General features: G+C 38.9%; 2 protein-coding genes across 3 annotated transcripts; both read left to right on the forward strand.

The window, feature by feature from the left end:
* The first annotated feature begins 369 nt into the window (after nucleotides 1–369).
* LOC110888428 (uncharacterized mitochondrial protein AtMg00820-like) lies at nucleotides 370–1222 on the forward strand. The gene is made up of 2 exons (XM_022135954.1): nucleotides 370–934; nucleotides 1059–1222. The coding sequence occupies exons 1-2, from the start codon at nucleotides 370–372 to the stop codon at nucleotides 1220–1222; spliced, it is 729 nt and encodes a 242-aa protein (XP_021991646.1).
* A 1883-nt stretch (nucleotides 1223–3105) lies between these two features.
* Nucleotides 3106–8593, forward strand: LOC110890524 (transport inhibitor response 1-like protein Os04g0395600). 2 transcript variants are annotated; one of them, XM_022138149.2, is made up of 5 exons: nucleotides 3107–3269; nucleotides 4306–4847; nucleotides 6152–6644; nucleotides 7491–7722; nucleotides 7930–8593. In XM_022138149.2, exons 2-5 carry the CDS (start codon nucleotides 4312–4314, stop codon nucleotides 8244–8246), a joined length of 1578 nt encoding a protein of 525 aa, XP_021993841.1. In that variant the 5' UTR covers nucleotides 3107–3269; nucleotides 4306–4311; the 3' UTR covers nucleotides 8247–8593. The 2 variants fall into 2 exon arrangements, with proteins under 2 accessions (XP_021993840.1, XP_021993841.1); XM_022138148.2 differs by having other exon boundaries at nucleotides 3106–3269; nucleotides 7491–8593.
* The last annotated feature ends 3517 nt before the right edge of the window (nucleotides 8594–12110 follow it).

Below are 12110 nucleotides of genomic sequence, written 5' to 3' on the forward strand. Positions count from 1 at the left end.
ATTATCCTAAAAGGGTACGGAGAGTTGATCCTGAAACAGGTACGTGATTATTCTCCCCTTGAACAAGACTTGTCCACTACTATCTTCACTCATCCTAATACATTTCATGGTCCTGCCAATCCTCAGCCTTATCCACATCCTTCTGTCCCCACCGTGCCCACTAACCTACCTACTTTCCCCACCTCATCTCCTACATCACCTTCCCATGCACATCCTCCTCCTACGTCACACACCCAACCCGATTCAAACCCGCCCTCTGCTCAACCGAACTTCGACACACAATCGACTCCTCCACCAACCATACATAATTCGTCCGCTCCCTTATCGCCTCCCTCGCCACCTCCGCCGCTACAACCACCGACCCATCACATGACCACCCGCCTAAAAGCCGGGATCACCAAACCAAAACACCCCATCAATCTGCACACCTCCACCTCACCAACAATTTCTCCTATCCCTAAATCACACCTCACCGCTCTAACCGATCCACATTGGCAAGAGGCTATGAATGATGAATATAGAGCCTTAATGGAAAATAACACGTGGGAGTTAGTTCCACGACCACATAATGCACATATCATCCATTGCATGTGGCTTTATCGCCACAAATTTCATGCAAATGGAACTTTACAAAGGTACAAAGCCCGCCTTGTCGTTAATGGTAAATCTCAACAGGTTGGCATGGATTGTTTCGATACCTTTAGTCCGGTAGTTAAACCCACTACCATTCAGACTGTACTTAGCATTGCCGTTTCACGTGCTTGGCCAATTCACCAACTCGATGTCAAAAATGCATTTCTACACGGTGACTTGAATGAAACGGTTTACATGTTTCAACCACCCGGGTTTGTCAACAAACAACATCCGTCATTTGTTGCCAGTTACGCAAATCCCTATACGGCCTTAAACAAGCTCCACGGGCTTGGTATCACAGGTTTGCCACTTTTATTACAAAATGCGGTTTCGTAGTACGTCGTGTGACACCTCTCTTTTTGTCTACCGCAAAGGATCACGCATGGCATATTTATTACTCTATGTTGATGATATCATACTAACAGCCTCTGATGACAACTTGCTTCAAGATATTATTACATCTTTGTCAACAGAGTTTGCTATGACAGACTTAGGCCACCTTCATCATTTCTTGGGCATTCAAGTAACACGAAACCGAGATGGATTATTTCTTTCACAAGGTTCTTATGTTCGAGACATCCTTGAATGAGCAAACATGTCCACATGCAAGCCATGCAACACCCCATGTGACACTGATTCAAAATTAAGTGTGCATGTAGGTACACCCTTGTCTGACGGTACTCTTTACAGAAGCCTGGCCGGCGCCTTAAAATACTTAACTTTTACTCGGTCTGATATATCTTATGTTGTACAACAGGTGTGTTTATTCATGCATGCACCCCGCGAGCCTCACTTTCAATATTTGAAACGGATTCTACGATATTTAAAAGGCACGGCTGATCATGCTCTTCATATAAAACCCTCCAAGTCTTTGAAACTGACCGCCTATTCAGATGCAGACTGGGGGGGTTGCCCAGACTCGAGACGTTCCACTTCAGGTTTTTGTGTTTTTCTGGGGACAATCTCGTATCCTGGTCGTCCAAACGTCAACACACTGTTTCCCGCTCGAGTGCTGAAGCTGAATATAGAGGTGTTGCAAACACGGCAGCTGAAACAAGCTGGATCCGCAACCTACTTCTTGAACTACACATACCTACACGCGAAGCCACCATCATCTTTTGTGATAACGTATCAGCCGTGTATTTGTCTGGTAATCCGGTACAACATCAACGAACCAAACATGTTGAGATTGATATTCATTTTGTTCGTGACAAGGTGCGTATGGGTGACATAAGAGTTCTACACATTCCAGCTGATTACCAGTACACAGACATCTTCACCAAGGGTCTCCCTAAACAATTATTCAACAGATTCAAGTCAAGTCTGTGCGTTCGTAACACTACCGCTACGACTGAGGGGGCCTATTAGTTAACGATATATTCCCAGCAGAATATTTTGTATTTACTGTACTTTATTACATATATTCCTAATTGATACATTCGTTGTATAGCTAATAGGTAGTTAGGGTTTCTCTTGTATATATACTTGCATCATATTCTGTGAATATCATTGAAGCATTCAACCATTTTCAATACTAAGGACGCACATTGCAACAAATTACATGGGCTTAGGGGTGTTTTTAGCGATTAGGGGCTCAACGCGCGTGTTTCAAATAACCACATGGACGCAAATTGCGCTTTACTCCAAAGTTTCTAATATGTCCTTGCGACGTGCTTAATTTATCTACATCTCGATAACAAATTTACTAAAAGACGAACTATGAATAGTAATGTACAAGTGATTGAAGCAAATAAAGTACATGTCATCAAAGCAGCTTCACAATGTAGTTTTTTTTTATTTATATAAAGTGGTGCTGTTTACTATTTTCATTAAAAATTATTTTAATGATGTAATGGGACATTTATCTATGTTTCGATGAAATTTCATTTAAAAGGATACAAGTTAAATATACATGCTTTTTTTTGTCCTTTACCATGCTCAACGAACCTTTGTCGTCCGGACAAAGTATTAGTATCGGTCTTCATTTTTATGATTTTCTTAATGTTCCTACATGTGTCATAATGAACCGAACCATTTGCAATTGAATAACATTAGTACCGGTATTTGATTTTGTAGTTTTTGATCGATGTATCTCTTTCGACTAAAAGTGTCGGTATCGTACATGTACCGTACCGATGCCACCCGAACAACATCATTACCAGTCTTCTTTTTGTCGTTTTCTTAACGTTCCTACCGGTGCCATTACAAATTGAACCAACTCCGACTGAATAACATTGCGACCGATATTTGTTTTTATGGTGTTTGATCGATGTATTTCTTTCGATTACTATATCGAGTGTCGACATCAGCATCATACATGTATTGTAAAAACCGAGCTGATACTGAAATAGTTTACATGTTGACATTTATTAATTATCGTTATGTTATTCTTTTAATCAAATAATTGAGAAAATTCGTTAATCAATTATCAATGAAACTTTATATTGAAATGAAAAGCCTAAGGTTGTAAAATGTAAAGTATCATATAGTATAGAGACTTGTAATGTAACTTGTTTTGCATCTCTCTCTCTCTCCTCAGTAAGCTGGCTTCTTTTCTCTGGTTTTAGAGAGAGAAACACATACTTCCATTATTGGCTTCTTTCATCATGTAAATCAATTTCCTCAATCCACCATATGTACGTTTTCTCACTTTGATTCTCATATTCCTTCAATAATTTCACTTAATCTACAGATCCTCAGTTCCAAATCTTCATAAATCTGTGCAGATTTACTTTTTTTTTTAGTTTGATTTTTCTCCAATTAGGCGTATTGAAATTCATTAGATTCTATGTTTAGATCATGAACTGAAGTGATTAGAATCATTGATTGAGGCTTTTGCAGGAATTTTTCCGGTGAAATTTCGTTGAATTTAGTGGTTTTAGGTTAATTTTATCCGTGAATCTTGTGATGAATCGAGTAAAATGATTGATTGAAGCTTTTGCAGTGAAATTGCATAGAGTTTTGTGGTTTTTAGGTTGATTTGTTATGTGAATCTTGTGATGAGTTGAGTACAATGATTGATTGAAGCTTTTGCAGGAATTTCAATGATGAAGTTTCATTGAATTTAGCGGTTTTTAGGTAATTTTTTTCTGTGAATCGTGTGTTGAATTGAGTACAATGATTGATTGAAGTTTTTGCAGGAATTTCAACGGTGAAATTTCATCGAATTTAGCGTGTCTTAGGTTAATTTGATCTGTGAATTTTGTGACGAATTGAGTACTATGATTGATTGAAGTTTTTGCTTAAATTTGAACAGTGAAATTTCATCGATTATAGCGGTTTTTAGGTTGATTTTATCTGTGAATCTTGTGATGAATTGAGTAGAATGATTGATTGAAGTTTTTGAAGGAATTTCAATGGTGAAATTTCATTGAACATAGCGGTTTTTAGGTTAATTTTATCTGTGAATCGTGTGCTGATTTGAGTAAAATGCTTAATTGAAGTTTTAGCAGGAATTTCTCGGTGAATTTCATCGAGCTCAGCAGTTTTTAGGTTAATTTCTCATCTGTATATCTTGATTGAATTGAGTACAATGATTGATTGAAGTTTTTGCAGAAATTTCACTGGTGAAATACATCAAATTTAGCGTTTTTAGGTTAAATTCATGTGTGAATCATGTACCGAATTGGTACTAAATTGAGTTCTGTGATATTAATTGATTTTTTGTTGCAGTGAAGTATGGATCTGAATCAGAAGCGAACCAGGATGGTTGACCGAGTTGATTCGGTTGATCCTGATCTGGTATCGCCTGAGTCAACTCCTATGTGTCCATTTCCGGATGAGGTTCTAGAACCGGTGCTCTCACTGATCAATTCGCACAAGGACCGGAGTTCGGTGTCTCTAGTCTGTAAGGACTGGTACAACGCTGAGCGATGGAGCAGGCGTCATGTGTTTATCGGAAATTGTTACTCGGTATCGCCTGAGATTGTTGTAGGAAGGTTTCCGAAGATTCGTAGCGTGACGTTGAAGGGGAAACCTCGGTTTTCAGATTTCAATTTGGTACCGGAGGATTGGGGAGCTGATGTTTATCCATGGCTGAGTGTTCTCGCGAAGGCGTATCCGTTTCTTGAGGAGCTTCGGTTGAAGAGGATGGCGGTTAGTGATGAGAGTTTGGAGTTTCTGGCAATGAATTTTCCGGAGTTTAAAGCTTTGTCGCTTTTGAGTTGTGATGGATTTAGTACGGATGGATTGAAAGCCATTGCCACTCATTGCAGGTGAGATTTTCTTATTTGTTCTCAGTTTATATGAAGTTGCCAATCAGTTTTTATTATGCAAGAAATGTGATATTAGATTACATGAATTTGTGTGTGATTTTGATGTAAATTTGAAGCTCATAAGTCTGTGGTAATTGTTTGACATGTGTATTGAGTTTTAGTCGTGGCAAATTGCAATAGATAGTAACGTATCTTCAATGTGTTTCTCATTTGAACTATAAAAATCAAATTTCAGTTGAATTTGTGTGTGATTTGGATGTGAACTTTAATCTGTTTTAGATAGTAAAAAAAAGGTATAAGTTATAATTTAAATTCTTAGGCATGTTACTTGCTTTATTGTCAGGATAACTGTTATAAGAATATAAGATGAATCAATTCTGAAAATCGCAGTGATTTTAGCGACTATTAAAGGTTTATTTGAAGTTAATCTTTGTAATAAGCCATTATTGGAAATGTTTCATTCTAGAACAGTATCTCTTGGTCATCGAGCAGTATGAACAGTAGAATATGGTGTTTGATGAACATGGATCAAAAGATAAAAAAGCAAGATTTATCATGGTATGGGTTGGACAAAGTCACTTGTTTGCCTTTGATTTGGTTGATAAAGTTATGGTTTATTTCTTTGCTTTGATGGTTGCTTTCTTGATGTGACATATGACCTGTCGTTGAACATTAATGGATGCCATGTTCTTGATGTCATCCTCTACAGGATTATGTTTGTATTTCATTATTGGACCATCAAGTTTTCATTCAGTATGACTTAAAAAATCTGTATTGATTTGTTGAATAACTGTGAAAAATCTTTATTTACAAATTACAACCACTTCGATCTTTATCCAACTAAGTTTGGCTCTATATACAACCATATAAGCTTTATTTACAAGTTACAACCAAAAGTTGCATCTCTCTCACTTGTTTTACATATCAATCTGGTTTACCAAAATTTTCGTTTTGGTCCCTAGCTTTTCAAAAATACACTGATGAAGTTTGCCTTTTGTAATGCATTTAGTCCCCAACTTTTTTCCAAAAGTACATGGATGGTCCCTGTGGTTTGCACTTTATAACACATTTAGTCCTTAACTTGGACTTGCTGAAACCTTTAGATTTGTTGGCTAGGGACTAAATGCGTTACAAAGTGTAAACCACGGGGACCATTTATGTACTTTTGGAAATCTAGGGACTAAGTCCAAATTTTTGGTAAACCTCAGGGACTTTCCGTGTACATTTGTATGGTGTGTGATATGCTTTTTGAGGATATTGGCTTTTGTGCTAAATATTGTTTTTTTTTTTTTTTTTCTAAATAGGAACTTAGCAGAACTAGACATACAAGAGAACGGGATTGATGATCTTGGTGGGGATTGGTTAAGTTGCTTTCCGGAAACCTTAACAACATTACAAGTGCTAAATTTCGCAAGCTTAAACAGTGAAGTCAACTTCAACGATCTTGAAAAGCTAGTTACAAGGTGCAAGTCATTAAGGGTTTTGAAAGTCAACCGAACCATTAATCTAGATCAATTGCAAAAGCTTCTTTTGCGGGCCCCACAGTTGACAGAACTTGGTACTGGAACCTTCACCCAAGATCTGGTTACCCGTCCAGTTGCTGACCTAGAAGCTACTTTCGGAAGCTGTAAAAACCTTCTGACTATCTCCGGCTTATGGGATACTAATTCGCTCTATCTACCGGTTATCTACCCCGCATGTGCAAGTCTTACTTTCTTAAACCTGAGTTGTGCAGCATTGCGCAGCTTTGAGCTAGCAATGCTTCTCATACACTGCAAAAGTCTACGCCGCCTCTGGGTAACTAGTTTTAGAAAAAACTTGTTGAAAATCATCAATTTGTGTACTAGATAAACTAATTAAGAGTAAAATGCCATTTTCGTCCCTTAGGTTTGTCCAGTTTTGCAACTTTCGTTCAAAGGTTTGTTTTTCCGCATCTGGATCCAAAAGGTTTGAAATCTTGCCAGTTTCATCCATAGTTGTCAATAGCGAGCGTAGTGATCGCTATAGCGCGCTACGTAGCGTATAGGTCTAGACTCGCTATTAGGGTTGTAGCGATAATAGCGACAATTTTTTTTTAAATATAAATAGCAATTAAATATAGCTATTTTCTAGGTATTTGTTAAATATACATATACAATAGCATATATACCAGGGTATTTTGATGTAATATACATATAATCTTTTTAATCTTTTTTTCTAGTGTATCGCTATTTATAAAATAGCCGCCCGCTATTTATCACTATTTGCTATGTAGCATATAGGTACCTTATCGCTATTGTCGTTATTCGCCATTAACAACTATGGTTTCATCAGACTCGTTAATTCCATCCATTTTTCTCCGTTAAGTCAGGGGTATTTCCGTCTTTTTAGACAATTTTTTAAGTAAAAGTCAACAGAGGTGGATCTTTATTTCTTATAGTGCTCTTTTGTTTAATAAAATATATATCTAAAAATACGAAAATACTCCTGACTTAACGGAGAAAAATGAATGGAGTTAACGAGTCGGATGAAAATGACAAGATTTCAAACCTTTTGGATCCAGATGCGGAAAAACAAACCTTTGGACGAAAGTCGCAAAAGTGGCCAAACTTCAGTGGCGAAAATAGCATTTTACTTGCTAATTAAACTTGTAATGTTTTACAGGTTCTTGATACTGTAGGGGATATGGGTTTAGAAGCCGTTGGATCATGGTGCCCGTTGCTTGAAGAGCTTCGGGTCTTCCCAGCTGACCCTTTTGAGCAGGAGAATGTTGCAGGTGTGACCGAGTCTGGTTTTGTCGCAGTCTCTCGCGGCTGCCCGAAACTGCACTATGTCCTCTACTTCTGCCATCAAATGACAAACGCTGCGGTCGCGACCGTCGTGCAGAACTGCCCAGGTTTCACCCACTTTCGCCTCTGCATAATGAACCTCGGTCAACCAGATTATGTAACCAACGAACCCATGGATGAAGCTTTCGGTGCTGTGGTCAGGACCTGCCCGAACCTTCAAAGGCTTGCGGTTTCTGGCCTTTTGACCGATCTAACTTTCGAGTATATCGGGAAATACGCAAAAAACTTGGAGATTTTATCTGTTGCTTTTGCAGGGAGTAGTGATTTGGGGTTGAAGTATGTACTGGGAGGCTGCCCGAGGCTGAGAAAGCTCGAGATACGAGACTGCCCGTTTGGGAATGCTGCTTTGCTTTCAGGTTTGACCAAATACGAATCAATGAGGTCTCTTTGGATGTCCGCTTGTAATTTGACTATGAACGGATGTCGGGTCTTGGCTAAAGAGATGCCCAGGTTGAACGTAGAAGTCATGAAAGATGAAGATAGTGAGGACAGTCAGGCTCATAAAGTGTACATCTATCGAACCGTGGCTGGTCCACGAAGGGATGCACCACCCTTTGTTCTGACCCTATGAGTTCGACAAAACTGACATTGTTAGCCCTCTCTATAAAGTCGGCTGCTTGAACAACCAACAACCTGTACTTTGTGAAAATAAGGTTCTATTGCAGTAGCGTTTTCGTGATTATATTGTAACTTTTAATTAAATTCGTCCCCACCATCGATCTATACATAGGTCTAGTCTTTCCTGTTTGGTCAAAAGTTTGACCGTGCGGGGTGTCAAGTCAGCTCGATGATGATCTGGGGTAGAACTCTAGTTTTCTTTCGTGCTTGTGTTTTGGGTTCACTTGGACAAATTTAGCATCTTGATGTGTAGTTAAAACTTTGATACTCAAGTGTAGTAAGTTTGAATCTTTCTGATGATTTTGTTGTGAATCTTGGATGATGTGTATGGAAAAAGATATGGACGAGCCAATGACACTTCAAAGGTAGAGGTCCTACCCGACCCGGTGGAACCAGAACCGGTTCCTACCCGACCCGTGGGTACATGCTAGTTCCAAACCTGGGATTGGAAAAAGAACTAAACCGGACTAGACCCGGTACCTCATCAAAACCCGGACCCAAACTGGTCAAAAACCGAACGTACCCAGAACCGGTTCCTACCTGACCCGGTTCTTGACTTTGTTGACCAAATCGGGAACTGGTTCCTTCCCGGTTCCCAGTTCTTGAAAAACCCGTTTTGGGCACCTCTGGAACCGGTATACAAACTGGCGATTTGGGTCCGGTTTAAACCGGTTTGGTAGTGCAAATCGGGTTTGGTTACAAATCGGTTTAAATCGGTTTGAAAATCCATGTAATATAAACTCATCAATCATTCAATCACGTATCTATAAAAACTAAAAACCCATAATACAACAATACTTGTGAAATAGATAAAACAAATTAACAAAAATAGTGTAATAAGAAGTTCACCATAAATATAAATTTTACACAAAAATTTCATTTGAGTATATATCTAACCTGACAACGTGGAAAGGAAAAATGTTTTCATCAAATTTCTCTCTAATACATTAATTGTGTTCGATCTCCATTGAATCTCTCACTAACTTGCTGTTGCGGTGGCATACAACACGAAGTCTCATCACTTCGAGATGGTTAACAACTCAATTTCAAAAGTTGTGTTAGAATCTATACAAAGAAATTTTGCATAGCCCACATACAATATAACCATGATGTCACACCCCAACCGATGGCGGAAACATCGGGGCATGGTACTGAGCGAAACAGATTGTCCATGAGTATCCATAACAACTATTCATTACTAGATAATTAAACGTCATGTCCCATACCACAACATATCCAAATAAATACAGTTATTACAAATAATTGTCTCAAAAACAAATACTGTTCCGACGACTCAGATTTAAGCGTGACATAACTAGACCCCTAGCTTGATTCACCCTAGCACAGCAATTCCTAGCATCTTAAGCACCTGCCACATACGTTAAAATAGAGGTCAATACACGTAGTGTAAGGGTGAGCATACAAGTTTAATAGTAATAATAGAGTTTGAAATCGTTTACGCATAACCAGCATGTAACATGTAGCAAAGTGAAAGCTAGTAGGTTATCGACAGAGAAATATGCACAGACGTGATTGCGAGTTGTAGAATGCGCAATACATATCCCCACTGGGACACGTAAAGTAAAGCCCTTAACAACCCCTGTCCACGACAGGTGCTGAGTCCAAACTATAGTACTATTGTTGCTAAGGTGTCAGGCAACAATCAATGTGTTAACATAACATACAAGCATTCATCGAATAACACGTAGCATGCAATAACGGTTAGCGTATAAATAGTGTTTGCGTTGTGTGTCGATTGTGATTTAGAATAACTAACGTATGTAACACCCAAAAGTACGTAAAGCAAAAAGGGATCGAGTATACTCACAGATTGTGTTTAACAAGTAAACACTCTCTTGGATTGAAGGGAGCGCTGAGAGAGATTAGCCTGAACAGTTAACGATAGCGTAAGCGAAGAACGGCGCGTAAAACGGTGCAAAGTGACCAAGTGTCGAACGGTAATCCGATCGGATGGCCATTCAATTGGATTGACATTCGTTTGGTAAGGATGTGTTTGTGTATGATGGCTTTGAAGTTTTCGTTGTAGCATTTTGAAAACAGAGAAGTGTCTCTACCCTTCAGGTCGTTCGATCGAACGGCAGTTCGATCGGATGGCGATCCGTTCGACGAGGTATTTCTCAGAGAACAAGTTCACAGCAGTATTGTCACTCGATCGGATGGTCTACCGATCGGATGGCAATCCGTTAGAACTGACTATACATTGAACATGTTGAAAATTGTTAAGTGTTGAGACCAAGTGCAATCCGATCGGATTGCGGTTCGATCGGACGACAATCCGATCGGACGGAAATCCGTCCCGCGATCTGATCGTGTTGCTAACTTGGAAATTCGTTAAGTTTTGCGGCTTGCTCGAGACGATATGACCACGTGCTAAACAACAGAAACCCCATCATGACCCAAGTGATCCGATCGAACAGGAATCACCCTAGTCTGATCAGTTAACTGTTCGAGACGGTTGTTCATGTTTAACCCGAAATCAGTTGTCTCCTAGATAGAATTCAGAACTTGGACCAACACATCACTAAGAAAGAGTAGAAGATCAGAACGAGCTCCGATTCTATCGGTTTTGAGTGCATTGAGTGTAAAAGAGTTGAAAGAAAGTTGGAAAACCATCTTTCAATCCTTTTAACTTTGAAAATGTTCAGATCTATGCTAAAACATTGTTTAATCATGTGGAAATCCTTCAGATCTGAGTTGTTCTTGGTGGAATGAGACCAAAACTTGAAGTTCATAAGAACTCCATGATGACATCACCCTAGAACACCTCAAATCTGTTGATTTCATGGTTAAAAGTTAAGATTCAAAGGTGAAAAAGATGAAGGAGTGTGTGTAGATCATAGAAGTACAAGATTTGAGTTGAAAACTTACAAGAATCGTGAGAAATCGAGAGAGAAGAGGGCTTGAGTGCAGCTGGTCGAGTGGAGGAGCTGTCACATCACAAATGATGTGACAGGAGGGTATTTATAGGGTTTCCAAAAGAGGAAAGTGCACAAGGGTCGGATTGGCCACTGATCGGATGGCAATCCGATCGGATGGCCACTCGATCGGTTGGCCATTCGATCCAAGTGTCTGGCGTGTTGAGTTTTGTCGTTTCGATTCGCGTGTTGAGCATTGCGAGGCGTTTAAGCGAGCGTGCGATGCGATAGTATTAATTACAAATAACTTAATCGACACTCGCTATATCTAACATACAATCACTATAAATAACTTGCGTTTAGCGTCTGCGATTCGATTGCGATAGAATTGCGATTGCGTTTCGATTAATCACCACAAACATAACATAAATAAACATGCACAAGTAACACGTAATTAGCACACACACGTAAAACAATATCCAGAACGCATAAATCGAGTTGCGAGTGCGATTGCGATAAGCGATAAAGCGATAAAACATGCGATAACATCGATTAAACCTCGATTATTAATAGATACTCCACATAATACAACTAAAGCAAATAAAATAAAGTTTCGATTACAAGTCAAAGAAGTCAAATCAGTAATTAAACAAGGAGTGTCAGATCACAATTAGCAATCTTTTCTTCCTTTGACTTCAATCTTGACTTTGACTCTGACTTTCGTAACACGGGGTGTTACACATGACATGGAAAAAACAATACATTATTACTTTTGTGCAATCAAACTACCTAATTTGTAGTAGATATTAGACAGAATGAAGCAAACTTTGTTAGTTCATCTTTTTTCTTAGCTCTAAAACGGAACATGGGGCTCCAAAGGAAACAAAATATTTTTTTGGAGATAGGTTTCGATCCTAGTATCTCACATATACTATTAGTAG

Source organism: Helianthus annuus, chromosome 11 (assembly GCF_002127325.2).
Source record: "Helianthus annuus cultivar XRQ/B chromosome 11, HanXRQr2.0-SUNRISE, whole genome shotgun sequence".
Classification (NCBI taxonomy): domain Eukaryota; kingdom Viridiplantae; phylum Streptophyta; class Magnoliopsida; order Asterales; family Asteraceae; genus Helianthus; species Helianthus annuus.